This window comes from Ovis aries, chromosome 15 (genome assembly GCF_016772045.2).
Source record: "Ovis aries strain OAR_USU_Benz2616 breed Rambouillet chromosome 15, ARS-UI_Ramb_v3.0, whole genome shotgun sequence".
Lineage (NCBI taxonomy): Eukaryota > Metazoa > Chordata > Mammalia > Artiodactyla > Bovidae > Ovis > Ovis aries.
The window spans coordinates 80,768,382-80,790,965 of NC_056068.1; the positions used below are offsets into that span (position 1 = coordinate 80,768,382).

Here is a 22,584-nt window from a genome sequence, read left to right on the forward strand (position 1 = left end):
ATGTAGAGTACATCATGTGGAATGCCAGGCTGGATGAAGCACAAGCTGGAATCAAGAGTGACAGGAGAAATATCAACAACTTCAGATATACAGATGACACCACCTCAACGGCAGAAAGCGAAGAGGAACTGAAGAGCCTCTTGATGAACGTGAAAGAGGAGAGTGAAAAAGCTGGGTTAAAGCTCAACATTAAAAAAACTAAGATTATGGCATCTGGTCCCATCACTTCATGGCAAATAGATGTGGGAAAAGTGGAAAAAGTGATTGACTTTGTTTTCTTGGGCTCTAAAATCACTGCAGACGGTGACTGCAGCCATGAAATTAAAAGACGCTTGTTCCTTGGAAGAAAAGCTATGATCAACCTAGACAGCATATTAAAAAGCAAAGACATCACTTTGCCAACAAAGTGATGCCTATAATCAAAGCTATGGTTTTTCCAGTAGTCACGTACAGATGTGAGAGTTAGACCATAAAGAAGGCTGAGTATTGAAGAGTTGATGCTTTTGAGCTGTGGTGCTGGAAATGACTCCCTTGGACAGCAAAGAGATCAAAACAGTCAATTCTAAAGGACATCAATCCTGACTATTCATTGGAAGGAGTGATACTGAAGCTGAAGCTCCAATACTTTGGCCACTTGATGTTAAGAGCCAACTCGCTGGAAAATACCCTGATGCCGGGAAATATTGAGGGCAGGAGGAGAAAGGGCCAACAGAGGGCTGAGATGGTTGGATGGCATCACTCGGACATGAATTAACCAAATTCTGGGAGATAATGAGGAAAGGGGAGCCTGGGGTGCTGAAGTCCATGGGGTGGCAGATAGCTGGACACCGCTTAGTGCTTGGACTGCAGCAGGAGCCTGTCGACCCCAGGACTGGCTCATCCCAGGCTGAACAGCGAATAGGGAGGACACACAGCCCCACCCATCAGCTGAGAGTTGGACTGAAGTTTTCCTGAGAGCCAGAAGATCTAGGTTTTTCCACCTCCCATCAGCCTCATCCACCAGAGGGCGTGTGGGAGAAGTGATAAGTCAGTCCTGCAGCCACCAGAACAAAGCCACAACCACAGAGAGTCAATCAGCGTGAAACGGGGGAGAATTCTCTCTCGGATGAAAGAACAAGATAAAACCCCAGGAAAATAACTAAATGAAGTGCAGATAGGCAGCCTTGCAGAAAAATAATTCAGAATAATGATAGTGCAGATGACCCACGTTCTTGGGAAAGGGAAGGAGAAGATGCAAGAAGTGTTTACAAGAGACCTAGACGAACTAAAGCACAGACAGAGAGGAGCAGTACCCTGGGAGAAATCAAGAGCAGAATAACTGGGGCAGGAGAGCAGGTAAGCAGCCTGGGAGACAGAATGGTGGGATCACTGCTGTAAAATGGAATACAGGAAAAAGAGTGGAAAGAAAAACTTAAGATAGCCTGAGTCCCCTGGGACAGCACTAAACACACCAACATTTGCATTATAGAGGTCCTGGAAAGAGAAGAGAGAGAGAGATAAAGGACCTGGGGAAATATTTGAAGAGATAATAGCTGACAACTCCTCTAATATGGGAAAAGGAATAGTCAGCCACGTCCAGAAAGCACTGAGCCTCAGGCAGGCTAAATCCAAGGAGGAACACACTGAGACACATAGTACTCAAACTGCTGACAAAAATTCCAGACAAAGATAAAGTATTAAAAGCAACAAGAGAAAAGAATGACAAATAACACACAAGGGAACTCCCATAAGGTTATAAGCTGATTTCTCAACAGAAACTCTGCAAGCCAGAAGGGAATGGCATGATATATGTAAATTGATGAATAGGAATAGCCTACAACCAAGAGTATGCTACCCAACATTCAGATTTCACTCATTCAGACTCTCATTCAGATTTCACGGAGAAATCAAAAGCTTTCCAGACAAGCAAAAGTTAAGAGAATTCAGCACCAGCAAAACAGCTTCACAGCAGATGCTAAAGGAGCTTCTCTAGGCAGGAAGCCCAAGAGAAGGAAGAGACCTAAACAATTAAGCAAATGACAATAGGGTCCTACATGTCAATAATCGCATTAACTGTAAATAGATTAAATGCAGCAACAAAAAGACACAGATTGGCTGGATGCATGCAAACATGCGGCTGTGTTCACTTCCACTTACGTCACTCTACTTAACCCCCGAAATTGTACACAGTTATTCTGTCCTGGTAGATTAATCGTGCTTCCCTTATGGCTTGCCAGTGTAATTATCTTTTACTTTCAGTCTGGCTATTACTTGTGAAAACTGATAAACATCTTTCACTACTGTGATTACGTGGCTAGTGTTCATTTTACCACTGCGTCACGATCGGTCAACAGAAACTAACAGGCTTCTCTATCACTAAAACTACCACTTAGTAGAAAAACTTGGAATCACTTTTTAAAATCCAGCCGCATATCAGAATTATCTTGGAATTTCTTGGACAACGCAAATCTGCCCAGAGCTCCAGATGTGACTGTAACGAGCTGCCATGTTTAGAAACAGCTGGCCTATGCGGTGTTTCACCTCTATCCAGTTTGTTTCCCTTTCTTCTGTTTCATAGTCAGTGATCCCATTTCGTTCAGCTGATGGTCTCCAGCTTCTCCATCTCCTTCTTTGTTGGTCCTTCTCTAGCCTTTATCGCGTGCGGTAGAAAAGCTTCTGTATACTATATATACATATATATATTAAGCATGATATACGTATTTTAGAAAACATGAAATTTTGCTTAAATATTTGATGTTTTTGGTTCCATTTGTTTGACTAGGTATGAATAGCATGTTAGATTTCTAATTCATATTCACTCAAAATTTTGACATAGTTTCATATATTCTGGCATCTAGTATTATTGCTAAAAATCTAGAAAGCTTATCTTTGGTTATTAAAAACTTTTGAATGAGGCTAGAAACTTCTAATTCAATTATGAAAATATAAATAGGTATTATGTTGTAAAAACCAACAGGAGATTAACATGTAATACAGTATTATTGAAGTATAGATTTTACTCAAATTTTATAAAATTTTATGCTAGTGTCTATTATTTATTTTCACGCCTTATTCAAGATTCTACATTGTGCTTAGTTGCACTGAGTAGCTTCAGCTGCATGCAGTGAATCCTGATAGATTCCCTTCTTATTCTTTCACTAATATTTCCCAGCTTTCCTCGTCATGGTTTCTTAGACACACTCATCATATAAAAGTGGACATTTTACTTCTAACTGCATGGGGTTTAAATTATCCTTGATGTTAATTTCTTACACTGATATTAATTTCTCATTTAAATGCTTTCTTCTCTGCAATCACCCTCTGTTTTTTCAGTCTTTTAACCTTCTTGAGGCTTTCAATGGCTAAGTCAAAGATCTCTCTCAGTAAATGTCCCATTGCATTTGAAAACATGTGGGTTATTTTCAAATTTCTTTTGATGTTGATTTTGAACATAATTTCACAGTGAGAAGAGAACAGGCCCCGTGTGATTTCAATACCTTTAGACCATGAAACTTTTTCACCTCGTTATGTATCCCACTGTCTCCTCATTTACAGTCTATGGGAACTTGAATAGAATTTGTACCCTGCTGCTGTGTGAAAGTTGTATAAATCTTAATTATGTTGAAATGGTTTATAGTGATTTTCATGTCTACTATATCCTTCTAATTTTGTGTCTATTCATTTATTAATTTTTGAGAGTTTGATGTTGAAACTCCAACTAAAAATCTTAGTTTATCTACTTTAAAAAACCACTTGTAGTATGTAGTGGAACAATAGGTAACTTTCTCCTGTACTTTCCAAGTCCCCTGTAGACATGTCATCACACTGCCATAATTTTAAAAATTAAAAAAATTTTTTTAAGAGTTAATGATTAGGATCTGTAGCTATAGAAACAGAACAGCTGTTGACTTAGAAACTATTAACAGTTTAGACTAGAGACTGGCCACAGAGCCGAATCAGGGAAGCGACATACAGATAAAGGCCTGATGCACATTCCCAAGCCGTCTTTACAGGAAGCAGACCCCCTCCAGATGAGCGCTTCTGACCGCAGGAACATAGACCCCAGCCTGGTCAAAACCAGGAGGCTGATTTTGCTTGTAACTTTTCGCGGCGGCAACCAGAGAGCCGCGCACAAGGTGACCGTGCCCTCTGCAGCCCTCCTGCTCACGCCGCCTTAAGCTCCTTCCCTGAAAACCACTGGGCGGTCGAGTCTTTTGAGCTCGAGCTGCCCATCGGACCCCTGGACACACTGCTCCCCTCACCCCATGTAAGGAGCCAGCCCCCCAGCCTCAGCAAGCAAGGGGAAACCGTTGCTTGTCTTCACCCCCACCTGCGGCAGCAGGGGCATCAGTGCAGCTCTGCTTGAATTTCTAGTCAGGCTTCTAATCTATGTCTGTTGCTTGGAGAAGGCCAAGCACCCTGGTCAGTATCAAAGTGACATGCCCAGAGCCACCAGAATGTGGAGGAAGCAAGGATGAATTCTCTCCTAGGGGCTTTGAAGGGAACACAGGCTTGCCAGCTCCTGGACTTGGGATCCTGGCCTCCACAACCAGAAGGATAGCTTTCTGCTGTTCGAATCCACCCCAGTCTATTGTGCATTTTCGTGACTGTCCTAAGAGACTAATGCGCTGGCTACTTCAGCGGTAACAGATACGACGTTTTCGGTTCGGTTTTGTTTTATCCTGCCATGTGGCTTGTGGGCGTGATCTTAACTACTTCTCAGACCAGACGGACTAAACCTTGGCCGGCAGTGAAAGTGCGGAGTCCTAACCGCTGGACCGCCAGGGAATTCCCCAGAGCAGATTCTGTCAGACTTACCTGGGTTTGTGTTTACCACCGTTGACTGATACACTTTTTGCCTCCAGCAGAGAAGTAGCCAGTTTCTTTCCGGCCTCAGAGGTCATATAGAGAAAGCACTGTGTTTGCTTGACCTTGCCCGATTTAGTAGCTGCAAGATTTTTTATCACGTCATCCAAGCTGGACTGTGAGCCTAGATGGAGGAAATGAAGAACCGTATGAGATATCATTGTTCATTTAAACGTCAGGAAAAAGCCATCCAGTGACTGCAAGGTTTGTGGGTTTCGAATGATTAAAGCTCACGTTCCATCATGAAAAGACGTCTATGGGATAATAGTAAGTCACTCTCACATTTAAAAGAAATACATTTGCAAAGTTGAAATAGAGACACAGACATAGAGAACAGACATATAGATTCCAAAGGGTCAAAGTGGAGGACGGGGTGAATTGGGAGATGGGGATGCCGCATATGCAGTACTACGAGATGACTAACGAGGGCCTACCACAGCGCGCAGCGAGGTACGCGGTGCTCTGTGCTGATCTAAACGGCAAGGAAATCCAAAGAAGCGCTGATGCGTGTGCATACATATGGCCCATTCACTTTGCTGTGCAGCAGAAACTGACACAGCAGTATAAAGCCACTGAACTCCAATTAAAAAAATAAAAATCGGGCTGACACTACAATTGCTGAACACATCACAGCACAGTTATGCTCATCAAAGGCGATGAGGTAAAGATAATCACCAACACTTGTTGAATTTATTTAACAATTCTATGCTGTAAGTTGCTGCTATAATGGTCCCAGGTTTTTCTTCGCTATCTGGACTTTTTTCTGCTGGCCTGACTTCTGGGATTGACTGTGAAACTTGTTTGGGCCAAGGGAGCGATAGCAAATGTGACGAGGAAGAAGCTTGGAAAGTGACTGTGGATGGAGTTGGCCTTTTCTCTCTGCTCTTAAGAACCTTGGGTGACTGCTGTACATACGTCACCCAGACCACTGCACGGCACAGCCAGCAGCCAGGACAGATGAAGCCAGCGTCAACAGCCGGCCTCCAGATTGTGGCTAGCTTAGTCCTGCCAGCTCACGGACAACCCCCAGCTGACTGCAGTCTCATGGGTGACCCCAGCAGAGACCAGCGGAAGAAGCATCCAGCCGAGTCTCGTACAAACTGCTGACCCACAACATGGGAGCTAATAAACAATTGTGTTTTACGGTCACTGTTTTGAGGTGGTTTCAAAACCCGACTGATAAAACCAGGCTTGGGGCCAAGCATTTCTTATTCAAGAGCTCACTTAATCTTTAAAACATACCCCTATGTTTTGGGTACTATTATAATTGCTATTTTTACTCATCAGAAGACTGATCCACAGAGCTGTTGTTCCTTGTCTTAGACCACACAACTACTAACAGGCCTAACAAGGTCACAACTTTAGCTAGTCTGACTCCAGAGAACACATTTTTTTATTTTTTTGGCTACACTATAAGGCTTGTGGGATCTTAATTCCCTCACCAGGGATCAAACCTGGGTCCCTGGCAGTGAGAGCAGAGTCCTAACCACTGACTGCCAGGGAATTCCCAAACATATTTGTGCCCACTAAATTTCTCCTCTGTAGTAAGGGTGAGATAGACTCCGTGGAGGTGAGGCAGACGGGAGTTCTGCTCCCGTATCATCGATCCTGGAATAAACCATGAATTTTTGCTGTTGTTCAGTCGCTGTCGTGTCTGACTCTTTACGACCCGTGGGCTGTAGCACGCCAGGCTCCTCTGTCCTCCACTATCTGCCAGAGTTTGATCACATCCATGTCCATTGAGTTGGTGGTGCTTTCTAACTATTTCATCCTCTGCCACTGTCTTCTTTTGCCTTCAGTCTTTCCCAGCTTCAGGTCTTAATTCCAATGAGTAGAATCAGGTAGCCGTGAACTTTTAACTATTAAGAAATTCTATTGCTCATGATTTCCTGTGTAAACCCCATACCTGGCAGTCTTTAAGTTCTAATTCACTATTGTTGGAGGAGGTCATCAAGAAGACACGTCGGTCGCCCTTAACTCTGGAGGCAACTGGAGGCTTCCCCCTCTCTCCCCTGTCCTTGGAAGGGGTGTTCCACTTGCCTTCCAGAAACTGCTCCAAGGACACAGCCTTGAGACAGAAATGTGGTGTTCACATATCTGGACTGGGCACGTGACTAAACCCAGATAAGGCCACTATATACTTTTTTTTAAGATTTTGGCAGGCAGATGAGGGGATCCCCTCGTCCTGCAGTCTCCCAGGACAAGCCTGGAGGTGAGTTCTCCTGCTCATTATCTTGCCGCCCGCCAGTCTGGCGTGGCCTGGCCCTTTCTTAGCCTCTCCCTGCCGTGCGCTCATAGGGGCATGGCTTCCGGTCTCCACCCGGGAAGCTCCCCAAGAGCTCTGTGAACTGGCAGCTATGGAGGTGCTGATGGCACGGCCGGCTGAGTGTCTGGGATTGCAGTAGAGATCTAGAGGGCATGTGTGTGTGTGTGTGAGAGAGAGAGTGTGTGAGTGTCAGTCACTCAGTGTGTCAGACTCTTGGGACCCCAGGGACTGTAGCCCACTAGACTCCTCTGTCCCTGGAACTGTCCAGGAAGAACACTGGAGTGGGTTGCCATTTCCTGCTCCAGGGGATCTTCCTGATCCAATGATCACACCCAGGTCTCCTGCATTGCAGGCAGATTCTTTACCTTCTGAGCCCCCAGGAAGCCTGCTATAGGGGATACAGAGGTGCCACTCCAGAGGAAAAGGGACCCTGCAGATCCGACACGGGAGAGTCCGGCAGCCCGCCCACATCCTGGCCACTTACTTTGAATCTGCAGATGTTGCTTCCAGTTGATGACTTCTGGTGAGCCAAGGAATTCCTGACATTTCTTTGGGTCCTTGGAGTAGACTTGATAAGTATTGGTGTAGTGATCAAGGTCATCTGTCATCTCCTGTTTGGGTCAGGAAAGTAGAATCAACCAAAATGCATCTGTGTACTGATTGCCATACTAGTTCTCAGTGTTCTATTATGATATTTTAAAAATACTAAATTATTAGCATTTTTTTGTTGTATTGATTTTATTGAAGGATTATTTACATTATGAAATCAAGTTAAGAACTCCCTTATTCAATTAATAATGAAAAATGTCCTGAACAAAATTACTTCCAACTCAGTTATTGCTCTAAATTTTCAAACCTAACAAAAATAATCTGTTTAAAATTACTTTCCACCCCTCCATGACACACATGAAGAAGCTTGAAAAGCGACTGACCGCTGAATCTTGCTGTTTCCCACTGCTCTCGAGAACCCTGAGGCTTGTGTGTTGCCCAATCCACTTCCATAAGTGTGGTCAATAAACAGCAAAACCCAAGCTAGCAGCTATGGCCAGACTTGGGACTGCGATTTACCCAGTTCTACCAGTTCAGTAAAATAACAATTGAGAAGCAAAATATTTGGCCAAAAGAACACACCCTGCTTTAGGGCAAAGATGTTTAGATTATGTGGGCTATGAACATGTCTTTATTGAAACAGAGACAGGCAACAGGTCACACGATTCTTCCATACATTGTGAAACCAAGAAAAAGATGATGAAATCGACTTGCTTTCTTTACAAAATATTCAAAGGCTTCCCTGGTGGTCTGGTTAAGACTCCATGTTTCCACCGCAGGAAGCACGGGTTGGGCTGGGGGACAAGCGTTCCATCCCTGGTCGGGGAACTAAGATCCCACATGCTGCACAGAACGGCCAAAATACAAAAATCATGCTGTTGTAAAACCAACAACAATCCCATCAGTAAACAAGCATACTCATTTAAGTATATCTAGTGAAATTATTAAAACTGACACAGGAGGATAAAGGAATAGATAAGAGGAGAAACTTCCTTTACCTCGTGCAGAATCAGAAAGCTTTTTCCCCTATAGCTGGAAAATATGCCACACAACTGCACTTCCTATTCAGCAAGGGTTACTTCTGATCAAACTGTATTTTTAAGAGTAATGCCACCAAAAATGTTGGTATAGGAGACCCCAGACTCTGTCCCTCACAAGGATCAAAAATTAGACAGATCAATAATTAGATCAATTTTGCCTGCTACCCCCCGCCCCCCACACACACACAAAAGGCTATGAGAGAGCCCTGGAGTCCAGCAACACAGGAGAATTAAAAAATTGAGACTAGCTGCCTCCAAAGAGAAGAAAGACAGTCGCATTTCACCTGCATCATCCCATTCACCAAGCCAGCATTGCCCAGTGCCAAGAGGGAACTCGCCAGCTAGAAAGAGCTCTCTCTCTCACTAAGAGAGGGAGCAGAGGATGAAGGAGCAGCTTCCCCAGCCTTCTAGAGCACCACACCAAGGTCCCACTCCAGTTTCATCCCACCCAGACTGGCCAAACTGAGATAAATAGAGGTGGTTAGAAACAAGAGAGAAATGCAGGGCTACCAGTAGCAGCCATGTGATGGGGGTGAGTCACAGCTCACCCTGACTTGCTCTACAGGAAAATCCAGCAGTTTTTGCCCCTGCAGAAATCAGCAGTCAGCTTTGGACCACCTGCAGACATCATCAAATTTTGCGCCACCAGTATTCACATGCTCTGTGTCAGCCACCCGAGACCCTTCTCCCACCTTCCCCAACCAGCTCCTACCGGAACCAGGTCACTGAACCCACAGGCAGCTCTGCAGCTGCACCAATGCAAGCCGACATCTGCCACCGAGCACACGCTGGGGGCTGGCCCCTGCAGCTGTGTGCTTGCGTGCCACTCAGCAGGTGACTGTCACTGGCCTCCACTGCAATTTGAGAGTGAGAGACGGACTGCAGTCACGAGAGAGTCCACCGATAGCGAGGGTCCCCACGGCTGTCTGTGGGCCTGCATCAGGCCTGCACCCCTGCACTGACCTGCAGCTGCCCCCCCCCCCAGCTGCCCGCCTGCATGCCTCTGTCCCCAGTCTCCAATTGCTGCGCCCTCGTGGCAAGACCCGTAGACACTGTATTGAGTGCCAACAGCTAGGCCCCCACAGCTGCCAGTGCGCCTGAGCTGGTCCTGGCCCTGCTGCCTGCCGGGGCTCCCACCATTGCGTGCCTGTTTGCAAATGGCCCAGCCACTACCCAAGAGTCTGCCGCTGGCCCCCACAGCTGTGTCTGAACACACCACCGACGGCAGCCACCACCACACCTGCCCTGGCCTGTAGCCACTGGCCTTGGAGGCGTCACTGAAGACCCCGAAAGCCTTGAAGCCACCTTTGACCCCCCGAAATGCTCATTAAGGATCACACAGTTGTCAGCGTGGATCCCAGTAGCCTGAGTGGAAAAGCCATCATCCCCAGCCCTGGAGACAGTGCCCCCACAGCCCCTGCACTCAGTGCCCTGCGCCACTAGACCTGGGGCCGCAGCACACGCTGGAGAGCCCCAGAAAGTCACTCAGTCATGTCCGACTCTTTGCGACTCCGTGGACTACAGCCAGATCTCTTCTGTCCATGAGATTTCCCAGGCAAGAATACTGGACTGGGTAGCCATTCCCTTCTCCAGGGGATGGAACTCGAGTCTCCTGCATTGCAGGCAGATTTTTTACCATCTGAGCCACCAGGGAAGCTCCTACCCACAAGAAAATGTCCCCTTACCAAAGTCAGTCCATAACATATGGAAGATTGTTTCTTCAAAAGTTCAGGCACCTATGCAAGGATATAGGGCTCATAAAGAACCCGATGTGAAGAATTGACTCCTTGGAAAAGACCCTGGTGCTGGGAAAGATAAAAGGTGGGAGGAGAAGGGGATGGCAGAGGATGAGATGGTTGGATGGCATCACTGACTCGATGGACATGAGTTTGAGCAAGCTCCAGGAATTGGTGATGGACAGGGAGGCCTGGTGTGCTTCAGTCCATGGGGGTCACAAAGAGTTGGACACAACTGAGCAACTGAACTGAAAAAATCAGGGAAATTTGAAACCACCAAAAGAATACAGTAAACCCCAGCAATTGGCTCCAAAGCAATGGATACCCAGGAATTTCCTAACAAAGAATTCAAAATAATTTTTCAAAAGATGCTCAGAGAGCTATAAGAGAACACAGGAAAATAATTTAACAGTATCAGGACAACAATACAAGAACCAAACGAGACGTTCAGAGATGGAAAACATAAAAAAGAACCAAAGAAAAATTTTGGAAGTGAAGAATAGTAGGAGTATACTGAAGAATTCAATAGAGCATTTCAGCAACAAAGTAAACCAAACAGAAGAGAGAATCAGAGTCAGACCAGGTGAAATTATCCAACTGGAAGAGCAAAAAGAAGAAGAATAAAAAACAGCGAGGAAAGCCTGTGTGACCTACGAGAGCGAAGCGAAAGCCATTCACTCGTGTCTGACTCTTTGCCACCCCGTGGACTATCGAGTCCAAGGAGTTCTCCAGGCCAGACTACTGAAGTCAGTAGCCTTTCCCTTCTCCAGGGGATCTTCCCAACCCAGGGATCGAACCCAGGTCTCCTGCATTGCAGGTGGATTCTTTACCAGCTGAGCCACCAGGGAAGTCCATATGTCTTGAATACACCTAAATTAATTTCATGAAACCCTTTATCTATAGGATACCTCAAAAGAACCAATTTGTGAATTTATTAATTTCCAGAAGTAGAAAAGAGGGAGAGAGGGAAGAAAGTTTATTTAAAGAAATAACGACTGAGAACTTCCCAATTCTTGGAAGAAATTTGGATATACAAGTTTGAGAAGCTAATAGGTCACCAGACAACTTAAAGAGGACCTCACTTAGATACATTAGAATAATATTGTTGAAAATCCCTTAAGGCGGCTATTTATTAGTCGGTTTCTCAGAGACCTCGCAAGCCAGGAGAAAATAGGGCAATATATTTAAAGTGTGGAAAGAAAGAAACTGTCAACCAAAAATACTTTACCCATCAAATTTGTTCTTCAGAGACAAGACAGACTTTCACTAACAAATAAAAACTGAAGAAATTCATCACCAAAAGGCATGCCTTATAAGAAATGCCAAAATGGGAACAGTTCTCAGAACAGTTCCAAATAATCCTCTTAAAATAGGCAGAGGAATTGAATAGACATTTTTCCAAAGAAGATATACAAACGGCCAGCAGATACATGAAAAAGTGCTCTATATCACTAATTAGCAGGTAAATGCAAGTCAAGACCACATACATAGCAGAATGCTGCTGCTGCTGCTGAGTCACTTCAGTCGTGTCTGACTCTGTGCAACCCCATAGACGGCAGCCCACCAGGCTCCCCCGTCCCTGGGATTCTCCAGGCAAGAACACTGGAGTGGGTTGCCATTTCCTTCTCCAATGCATGAAAGTGAAAAGGGAAAGTGAAGTCGCTCTGTCGTGTCCAGCTCTCTGCGACCCCATGGACTGCAGCCCACCAGGCTCCTCCATCCATTGGATTTTCCAGGCAAGAGTACTGGAGTGGGGTGCCATTGCCTTCTCCGACACAGCAGAATGGTTATCATCAAAAAGACAAGAGATAACAAGCATTGGGGCGGGGGGGCGGCAGTTTGGAGAAAAAGGAACTCTCATGCACTGTTGGTGGGAGTGTAAATTGGTTTAGCCACTATAGAAATGGTATGCTGGTTTTCCCCCAAATTTAAAACAGAACTGTCCTAGGAACTTGGAATCCCATTCTGGGTGTGCATCCAGAGGAAATGGAAACAGGACCTGGAAGAGACACGACATGGAGACACGGATGAATGGACAGAGACCACGCGGCTCGTCTGTACGGTGGGATATCAGTCAGCCCGGAGAAAGACGCAAATCCTGCCGCTCGTGACGCGGGGGTAGACCTTGCATGCACTGTGCTGCATGACATAAGGCAGACAGAGGAAGACGAGTGTGTGTGATGTCTTTTATGTGTGGGATTTGAAAACACTGAATCATGGAAACAGAGTTGAACAGTGGCTCCTAGAGGCTGGGGACGCCCAGGAGGGGGCAGTGGGGAGATGTTGGTCACAGGGTACAAACTTCCAGTTATAAGACAAGTGAGTTCTGAGGATAAAAGGCACAGAATGAGGACTATAGTTAATGCTGTTTTATATGCAGTTGGGCATTGACCAGTGCAGGAGTTAGGGACAGCAGCTCTCCGCACAGCTGAAAATCTGCACAGAGCTTCACAGTCAGCCTTTGCGTCTGCTGTTCTGCATCCACAGATTCAAACATCGTCAGACGGCAGAGTACTGAAGCATGTAATTATTGGCGGAAAAAATATTTAAGTGGACTTGCACAGTTCCAACCCGTGTTCTTCAAGGGTTAACTGTACTTGAAGGTTGCTGAGAGAGCAGGTTTTGAATGATTTCACTAAAAAATAGAATGGTAATTATGAGACAGGAGGGAGTGTTAGCTCAAGTTATGGAGGGAATCATGGTACTGTACGTGTGTATCAAATCTGCAACGCTTTAGATCTGACAGAATCTTATATGTCGATGATCGCTCTTCAAGTTGGAAAAGTCTTATTTTTAACACTGTATTTCTGAAAGCAGCTCAGATTTCTATCAATAATTAAAAGTCTTCATTTTACATTGTTATTTAATTTGGTTTCTTGAATGTTTATTACCCATTTCACTTCTATAGAAGTTATATTAAATGATAATACATTTATATTACAATTTTACCTGATATTTTAAAATATAATTCTACATTTTATTTTTGAATAAACTTAACTATTAAATAAACTCAACTATTCAATTTCACCAATTAAAAAATTATCATACAATATGTAACCAACAATTCCAACTGCGTAATTTGCTCCTTAATTTTCCTTAATTCACTCTTGTTTCAGACTTTATCTCTTGCAACTGCTTTGAATGAAGTTCTGCTCTGCCACCATGTAAAAAAATCCTATTTATATTCAACATCCAATCTCGGTAAAATTTCTAAGAATCATTCCCCTCCCTGCAGCCTCTACCACATGCTTTTCTCCCCCCTGCCTGGTTTTATTTGCTTGACTGATGACCGTAGGTGATAACACGGTGCAACATCGCAACGGGAAGGGACCATCACAATGAGAAGTTGTGAGTTAGCATGAATGCGACGGTGTGGTTTCAAAAGTGGTGTTTTTACAAGGTGTGAAATATTTTTTCCCCCTTAGGTTAAGAGTTTAAAATGGGCTTGATTTGTTACATGTAGAAATCCAGCCTGGGAGATGCTTCTTTGAAGCCTTTCACAAAAGATCAAGCTCTTGTCTACACCATCAGCATAACTCTACATTAGTACCGCCTCCCACTGGTTGCCTCTACTCCCACAAACTGGATGCAAGAAATGCCAAAGCGTTTGGTCCTAAGCAGTAGCGGGATGCCATTTGTGTTTTGATTCTGCCCATTTCACACCACGGGGCCCTAGTGGTTTAGACAGTAAGGAATCCACCTGCAATGCAGGAGACATGGCTTCAATCCCTGGGTTGGGAAGATCCCCTGGAGAAGGCAATGGCAGCCCACTCCAGTATTCTTGCCTGGAGAATCCCATGGACAGAGGAGCCTGACAGGCTACAGTCCACAAGGTCGCAAAGAGTCGGACACGACTGGGCAACGAGCCGTTTCACACCATGCTGCCATTTCCCCACGGATTCACCTGTGATCTCCTCCAAGCTGTGGACTTCTTGAAGATAAGGACATGCTGACTATGTCACCTTGGTTTATTTCTCTATTCCCAGGGTCTACCATATTGCCAAGTGCATGGAAAGTACATAGCGAATATGGACATAAATACCTATTCATTCCACATCTGGCCCCTTACCTGCTCCTGAGGGCGGATAACCACTGTATTAAAATCAGGCCACTTGTCGACCAGAGCCTTTAGCTTGAATGGGTTTCCCTGGTTTATGTGGAAGGTGGTCCCATAAACCTGCAGTATTACAAGAAAGTGAGAGGATGATCTTATTAGGAAGAGACGGCAAAGCAGTGTTTGAGTGCTGCTGCTGCTGCTGAGTCACTTCAGTCGTGTCCGACTCTGTGCGACCCCAGAGACGACAGCCCACCAGGCTCCCCCGTCCCTGGGATTCTCCAGGCAAGAACACTGGAGTGGGTTGCCATTTGCATAGGACAAGGTTTATTTTTGTGACATAATGGAATTTTTAATTGGAAGGTACCTAGTAAGAACTTCAGCAGACCACTGGTGAGATTCTAAGTTTTCCCCCAATAAATATCTTTTAAAAATATTCATATAGAAGATATGCAAACCAATGGAATTTATGAACAGAAATCATGAACTCTCCCATTATAGAATTTAATAAGATCTTTAACAGATTTACATCTGTTCACGTATGTGTGTACATGCTAAATCCCTTCAGTCATGTCTGAATCTTTGTGACCCCATGCCCACCAGGCTCCTCTGTCCATGGGATTTTCCAGGCCGGAGTACTGAAGTGGGGTGCCATTGCCTTCTTCAATAGTTTTCTGAGGATTCATCCAAATTGTTGCAGGTATCCCTAGGTCACTTCTTCTTTATCATTTAATAGTATCCCATAGTACTCTTGCCTGGAAAATCCCATGGACGGAGGAGCCTGGTAGGCTGCATTCCATGGGGTTGTGACGAGTCGGACACGACTGAGTGACTTCACTTTGACTTTTCACTTTCATGCACTGGAGAAGGAAATGGCAACCCACTCCAGTGTTCTTGCCTAGAGAATCCCAGGGATGGGGGAGCCTGGTGGGCTGCTGTCTATGGGGTCGCACAGAGTCAGACACGACTGAAGCGACTTAGCAGCAGCAGCAGCAGCATAGTATGGATGTACCGCAGCTCATTTAGCCACTCAGCTATGGGAGGACATGTGAGTTGTTTCCAGCTTTTGACTATCATGGATCAGATTGTTATAGACATTAGGGTACATAGTTCTGTGTGAGCATAAACATGCATTTCTCTAGGGCAAATGCTCAAAGTTGTCGTCGCTGGCTGCGCGCTGGTTGCACGATTGGTTAGACACTTACAAATGGTTTTTAAGAGGGGCTGTACCGTCTCACATTCCAAGCAGTGATGTATGGAGATTCAGTTCATTCTTTTAATAGGATCTGAAGTTGAGGGCCTGTTTTGCTCAAAACATACAGGTAGGCTCTGGGACTTCCCTGGTGGCTCAGATGGTAAAGCGTCTGTCTACAATGCGGGAGACCCGGGTTCAATCCCTGGGTTGGGAAGATCCCCTGGAGAAGGAAATGGCAATCCACTCCAGGACTATTGCCTGGAAAATCCCATGGGCAGAGGAGCCTGGTGGGCTACAGTCGGTGGCGTTGCAAAGAGTCGGACACGACAGAGCGACTTCACGTTCACTTTCAGGCTCTGGAGAGTTGAAACGGAATAAATGGATTATATTTCTGGCCCCAGGAGTAACCGGGGGGAAAGTTATTAAGTTTTCCTGGCCTCAGATCCGTCTTCCACAATACAGGGAGAAGACTGACTGCCCCTCCTACGGGAGTTTCGAGGCTGACATGGGTCCACAGATAAGTCCAGCAGCTGCGGTGAAGTGAGGGCTGGACGTGCTTTCCGTTGCCATTGACGACCACACTGCCGCTGTTCTGGCCTTGAGGCCCCACTGGCTGCCGCTGGTGCTGGCAGCGGTTCTGTGATTAAACTTCTATCTTTAGATGTGAAAGCAGCTCTTAAAAGCAGTTCAGGGAATTCCCTGGTGGTCCATAGTTAGGACTCATATGCTTTCTCTGTTGAGGACCTGGATTCAATCTCTAGTTAGGGAACTGAGATCTGACAAGTCATTCAGACAAAAAAGAAAAAGAAAAAAATGAAAGAAAAAGCATTTTCCTCCTTTCATCAATCCTCTGCATGTTAAAAGTGAAAATATAAATAAATCTGCATAAATCCAGCCATTCTGTAACAAATACCATTGCCTTAAAGTAATGAATAGTAGATAATTGTTTCTAAATCTCTTCCATGCACACTTGGATTTCAAAGAAATAAGATTTGACCTGTTAAATATTCCAAGAAGATACATGGTGGTTAACTTCACCTCAGGCACAGATGTTTAAAAATGAGTATGTATTTAGATCAATCTTTGAAAGAGAATTCAAGGAAATATTTTTAAGTCTTCAGAGGGTAGTGTTTTTGTAACTTAAAATTATTGGGCAAATCATATAACTGAGAACGCTTCCCTCTTCCAGGACATGAGTGTAATACACTTCCCTTGCCAAGAGACGGTGTGAACTACGTGAGATGTGGTGGGAGTGAGTTCTTACCACAGAAAGAGCACTCGCTAAGAGCTTATTCTCTTCCGGACCTCTTTGGTTCCCTAAGAATGCAGCCCTCTGCTTCCCTAAGAAAGTCCCAAGCTCACCTTTAAGGATTCAGGGATGCTCTTCCTCAAGGCTTTTTCTAGCATCTGCAGCATCTGTGGGCCTTGTAAGTGGAGCATCTTGGCAGGTACCTTAGTCTAGTGAGGACCAAGAAATATCGAGGAATGAGAAGATGCCGAACCAACAGGAAAAGATCCACACAGCTTTACCTGAGTTTTAGAAGGTAACAGGGAGGATACATTTGCCTAGAGTAACTGCCTTGCGAGAGGGAGAGGTATCTAGATCGTTTCCGTGTCTTGCTGTTCTACAATTGTGAATTTCTCCTCTTATATTTTCTTTCAGAAGTCTTATAGGTTCAGTCCCTATATTTGGGTCTACGAAAATTTCAAGTTAACTTTTTGCAAGTGGTATGACGTAAGAGTCGATATTCTTTCCTGCAGGGTAGATTTGTTGTTGATCAGTTACTAACTCTTGTGGCAACTCTTTGGAAACCTATGGACTGCAGCACGCCAGGCTTCCCTGTCCTTCACTGTCTCCTGGAGCAGAAACTGGTTATTTAATTTCTAGTTATTGCAAGGACTGTCCTTTCTCTTTTGAGCTGCTTCGATGCAATTATTGAAAAGCAATTGAGTTTCTATGTATGCATGCATCTCTCAAGTTTCTATTAGTTTAATTGCTCTATATATCTATTCTTATGATTTTTTTTTTACTACTGTTTTTGAGTACTGTGGCTTTATACTAAGCCTTGAAATCTGATAGTGTGGGTCCACCAACTTTTTTAGATGCTTTTTGCTTAGGTTTTTTGCATTTCTGTTTAAATTTTGTAATAATCTTGTGAATTTTTATTAAAAAATTTTCTGACATTTATGTTGAGATTGCAGTGAATCTGTAGTTTAGTTATATAAGAAGTAATATCTGAAAAATATTGAATATTTTAGTCTATGAATGTGATGTATCTCTTCATTATTGTAAGTCTTCTTTAAATTTTTTAGCAAAGTATTTTAGTTTTTGGCTATCTTCTGTTGAACTTATCCCCATTCATTCCCTCCTTTGGATGTCATTATAAATAAATACAACACTTCCCAGGTGGCGCTAGTGGTAAAGAACCCACCTGCCAATTCAGGAGAACTAAGAGACACCAATCAGATCCCTGGGTCGGGAAGATGCCCTGGCGGAGGAAATGGCAACTGACTCCAGTATTCTTGCCTGGAAAATCCCGTGGACAGAGAAATCTGGGGGGCTACAGTCCATGGGGTCGCAAAGAGTTGGACACAACTAAAGTGACTTAGCACATAAATAAACATATAACTAAATTAAGTGATATTTTGAAGTTTTAAAAAATTTGTTGCTTGTTTATAGAAGTGCAATTTTTCTATATTGGCTTTGTGTAGTGTGACCTTATTGAGTTAACTTATCACCTTTAGTTTTGTCGTTCAATGGCTAAGTTGTGTCCCACTCTTTGTTACCACATAGACTGCAGTGCCAGGCTCCCCTGTCCTTCACTATCTCCCGGAGTTTACCCAAACCCATGTCCATTGAGTCAGTGATGCCATCCAACCATCTCATCCTCTGCCATCCCCTTCTCCTCCCACCTTCAATCTTTCCCAGCATCAGGGTCTTTTCCAGTGAGTCAACTCTTCCCATTAGGTGGCCAAAGTACTGGAGCTTCAGCATCAGTCCTTCAATGAATATTCAGGGTTGATTTTCTTTAGGATGGACTGGTTGGATCTTGCAGTCCAAGGGACTCAAGAGTCTTTTTCAGTACCACAGTTCGAAAGCATCAGTTCTGTGGTGCTCAGCTTTCTTTTATGGTCCAACTCTCACATCCATACATGACTACAGGGAAAACCATAGTTTTGACTCTATGGACATTTGTTGGCAAAGAAATGTCTTTGCTTTTTTAATATGCTGTCGAGTTTGTTATAGCTTTCCTTCTAAGGAGCAAGTGTCTTTTAATTCCATGGCTGCAGTCACCATGTGCAGTGATTTGGGAGCCCAAGAAAAGAGAATCTGTCAATGTTCTGCTTTTTCCCCTTCTTCACACCATGAAGTGATGGACCAGATGCCATGATCTTCATTTTTTAAATGCTGAGTTTTAAGCCAGCTTTTTCACTCTCCTCTTTCACCCTCATTCAATAACTCTTTAGTCTCTCTTTGCTTTCATGCATTAAATTGATACCATCTGCCTATCTGAGGTTATTGATATTTCTCCCAGCAATCTTGATTCCAGCTTGTGATTCATCCAGCCTGGCATTTTGCACAATCTACTCTGCACAGAAGTTAACTGAGCAAGGTGACAATATACAGCCTTGACGTACTCCTTTTCCAATTCTGAACCAGTCGTTGGTTCCCTGTCTGGTTCTAACTGTTGCTTCTTGACTCTCACACAGGTTTCTCAGGAGGTAAGTAAGGTGGTCTGATACTCCCATTTCTGTAAGTATTTTCCACAGTTTGTTTTGATCCATACAATCAAAGACTTTAGCGTAATCGATGAAGCAGAAGTAGATGTTCTGGAATTGCCTTGCTTTCTCTATGATCCTACCAATGTTGGCAATTTGATACTGGTTCCTCTGCCTTTCCTAAACCCAGCTGTACATCTGGAAACTCTGGGTTCATGTACTGCTGAAGACTAGCTTGAAGGATTTTGAGCATTACCTTCTAGCATGTGAAATGAGTGCGATTGTACAGTCTTTGGCAGTTTGAGCATTCTTTGGCATCGCCCTTCTTTGGAATGAAAACTAATCTTTCCCACAATTGCCCTCAGTAGTTGCGTATTTTTGCAATTAAAATTTTCTAGATATGTGATCAAATTTTTTTGCAAATGAAGATAATTTTATTTCTTCCATCTGTATGTGTTTTGTTCCTTTTCTTTTCTTATTGTACTGCTTAGAACTTGCAGGAAAATATTTTATAGGAGGTGCTATATGAGCATTCTTCTTGATATTGGGGAAAAGTATTTATTTTATTACTTAAGTTTAACTGTTAATTTTTCATTGATCACCTTTGTCATGTTGAAAAAGTTGCTCTTTAAGAGGTTTTCTTAAAAATCATAAATCAATGTTGATATTTGTCAGCCATTCTTAATACATCTATTGGGATAATTATGTGATTTTTTTCTTGTTGACATGTTGAATTTCAATTATTATTTTTGAATGCTAAATGATAATATTTTTTGATATAAATCTATTATTCATAAGGTATTATTTTTATATATTGTTGGATCAATTTTATATTATTTTAAAGGATTTTTGCACCTATGTTTGTGAATGATTGATCTATGTTGATCTATATTCTTATTTTCTAGTAAAGTTTTTATCTGTTTTGATATAACATTTATGTTCAGAAAATACAAATTGGGAAAGAGTTTCCTCCTCCTCTATTTTCTTAAGAGAATTGGTGTTTCTTCATCAAGCATTTGTTTATTTCCACAGTGCAGCCATCTGGATTTGGAAATATTTTTATTTACAATTAAATTTCTCTGTGGAAATGTTTTAACTACAAATTCAATTTCCTTTGTAAATATATGGCTTTTCTGATTTTTGAGGGAACTTCTGGTTATTTAGTAGGGTCTTCTCTGGTGGCTCAGACAGTGAAGAATCTGCTTGCAATGCAGGAGACCCAGGTTTGACCCATGGGTCAGAAAGATCCTCTGGAGAAGGGAATGGCAACCCACTCCAGGATTCTTGCCTGGAGAATCCCATGGACAGAGGAGCCTGGCAGGCTACAGTCCATGCAGTTACAGAGTCAGACACATCTGGTTATTTATTTAAGTCATTAGAGGAATTTTTTTCCATTTCATCTAAGCTGTAGGATTTATTGCACAAAGTCGTCTATGTTTTCTCATCCATTAAATGTCTGTGGGATCTACAGTAGTGTTCCCTCACTCATCACTGACAGTCCTGGCAATTCATGTTCTTTTTCAAAACTTCTTGCTCAGTTTAGAGCAGGGTTCCCTAAATTTAGCACTACTTATATTTCAGGCTAGATAAGTCTTTGTTGGGGGAGGCAATTCTATGCATCACAGAACGTATAATAACATCACTAGACTCTATTAACTAGCTCTCAATAGTAACACTTCCACTCTCAGCTGTGAGAAACAAAGATGTCTCCAGGCATTTATATCGTCTTCCTGACCCCAGGGTTTGTTGTTGCTCAGTCACTAGGTGGTGTCCAACCCTTTGAGACCCCATGGACTGCAACACACCAGGCTCTTCTGTCCTCCACTATCTCCCAGAGTTTGCTCAAATTCATCTGCATTGAGTCAGTGATGCTATCTAACCATCTCCTCCTCTGCTGCCTTCTCCTTTTGCCTTCAATCCTTCCCAGCACCAAGGAGAAGTCCAGCGTTCCAGGAGGCAAATGTGACTTTTTGTCTGAAAGCCTCCTGTAAGAGACAAAATGAGTTTGATGCCAAATTTCTAGGGTTGTAACATTGCCTCTTAAGAAACCTATATGCAAGTCAGGAAGCAACAGTTAGAACTGCACATGGAACAACAGACTGACTCCAAATAGGAAAAGGAGTACGTCAAGGCTGTATGTTGTCACCCTGCTTATTTAACTTCTATGCAGAGTACATCATGAGAAACGCTGGGCTGGAAGAAGCACAAGCTGGAATCAAGATTGCCCGGAGAAATATCAATAGCCTCAGATATGCAGATGACACCTCCCTTATGGCAGAAAGTGAAGAAGAACTAAAGAGCCTCTTGATGAAAGTGAAAGAGAAGAGTGAAAAAGTTGGCTTCAAGCTCAACATTCAGAAAACGAAGATCACGGCATCTGGTCTCATCACTTCATGGCAGATAGATGGGGAAACAGTGGAAACAGTGTCAGACTTTATTTTGGGGGGCTCCAAAATCACTGCAGATGGTGATTGCAGCCATGAAATTAAAAGACGCTTACTCCTTGGAAGGAAAGTTATGACCAACCTAGATAGCATACTGAAAAGCAGAGACATTACTTTGCTGACTAAGGTCTGTCTAGTCAAGGCTATGGTTTTTCCTGTGGTCATGTATGGATGTGAGAGTTGGACTGTGAAGAAAACTGAGCGCTGAAGAATTGATGCTTTTGAACTGTGGTGTTGGAGAAGACTCTTCAGAACCCCTTGGACTGCAAGGAGATCCCACCAGTCCATCCTAAAGGAGATCAGTCCTGGGTGTTCACTGGAGGGACTGATGCTGAAGCTGAAACTCCAGTACTTTGGCCACCTCATGCGAAGAGTTAACTCACTGGAAAAGACCCTGATGCTGGCAGGGACTGGGGGCAGGAGGAGAAGGGGATGACAGAGGATGAGATGGCTGGATGGTGTCCCCATTCGATGGATGTGAGCCTGAGTGAACTCCAGGAGTTGGTGATGGACAGGGAGGCCTGGAGTGCTGCAGTTCATGGGGTCGCAAAGAGTCGGACACGACTGAGCAACTGAACTGAACAGAACTGAACATTGTTACAATACTGCAAGCCATTTAATATGAGGCTGTTCTGTTAGGCAGGCACACATACACACAGCGGAAAGTACCACCATCCTCACCAGCAACAGCAAAACATGTTGCCTTGTTAATGAGTAGATTGAAAACTGAAGAGG

General features: G+C 43.8%; 1 protein-coding gene across 1 annotated transcript in view; it reads right to left on the reverse strand.

Moving 5' to 3' along the window:
* LOC101108419 (glycine N-acyltransferase-like) overlaps nt 1-22,584 on the reverse strand; it is a 30,118-nt gene that overhangs the window by 5,821 nt on the left and 1,713 nt on the right. Inside the window, exons 2-5 of the mRNA XM_004016494.6 lie at nt 17,048-17,143; nt 14,506-14,613; nt 7,596-7,722; nt 4,798-4,969 (exon numbers count right to left, since the gene is read on the reverse strand). Of these exons, the coding sequence (XP_004016543.2) occupies nt 4,798-4,969; nt 7,596-7,722; nt 14,506-14,613; nt 17,048-17,125 (485 nt within the window). The 5' untranslated portion in view covers nt 17,126-17,143. The remainder of the gene's footprint in view (nt 1-4,797; nt 4,970-7,595; nt 7,723-14,505; nt 14,614-17,047; nt 17,144-22,584) is intronic.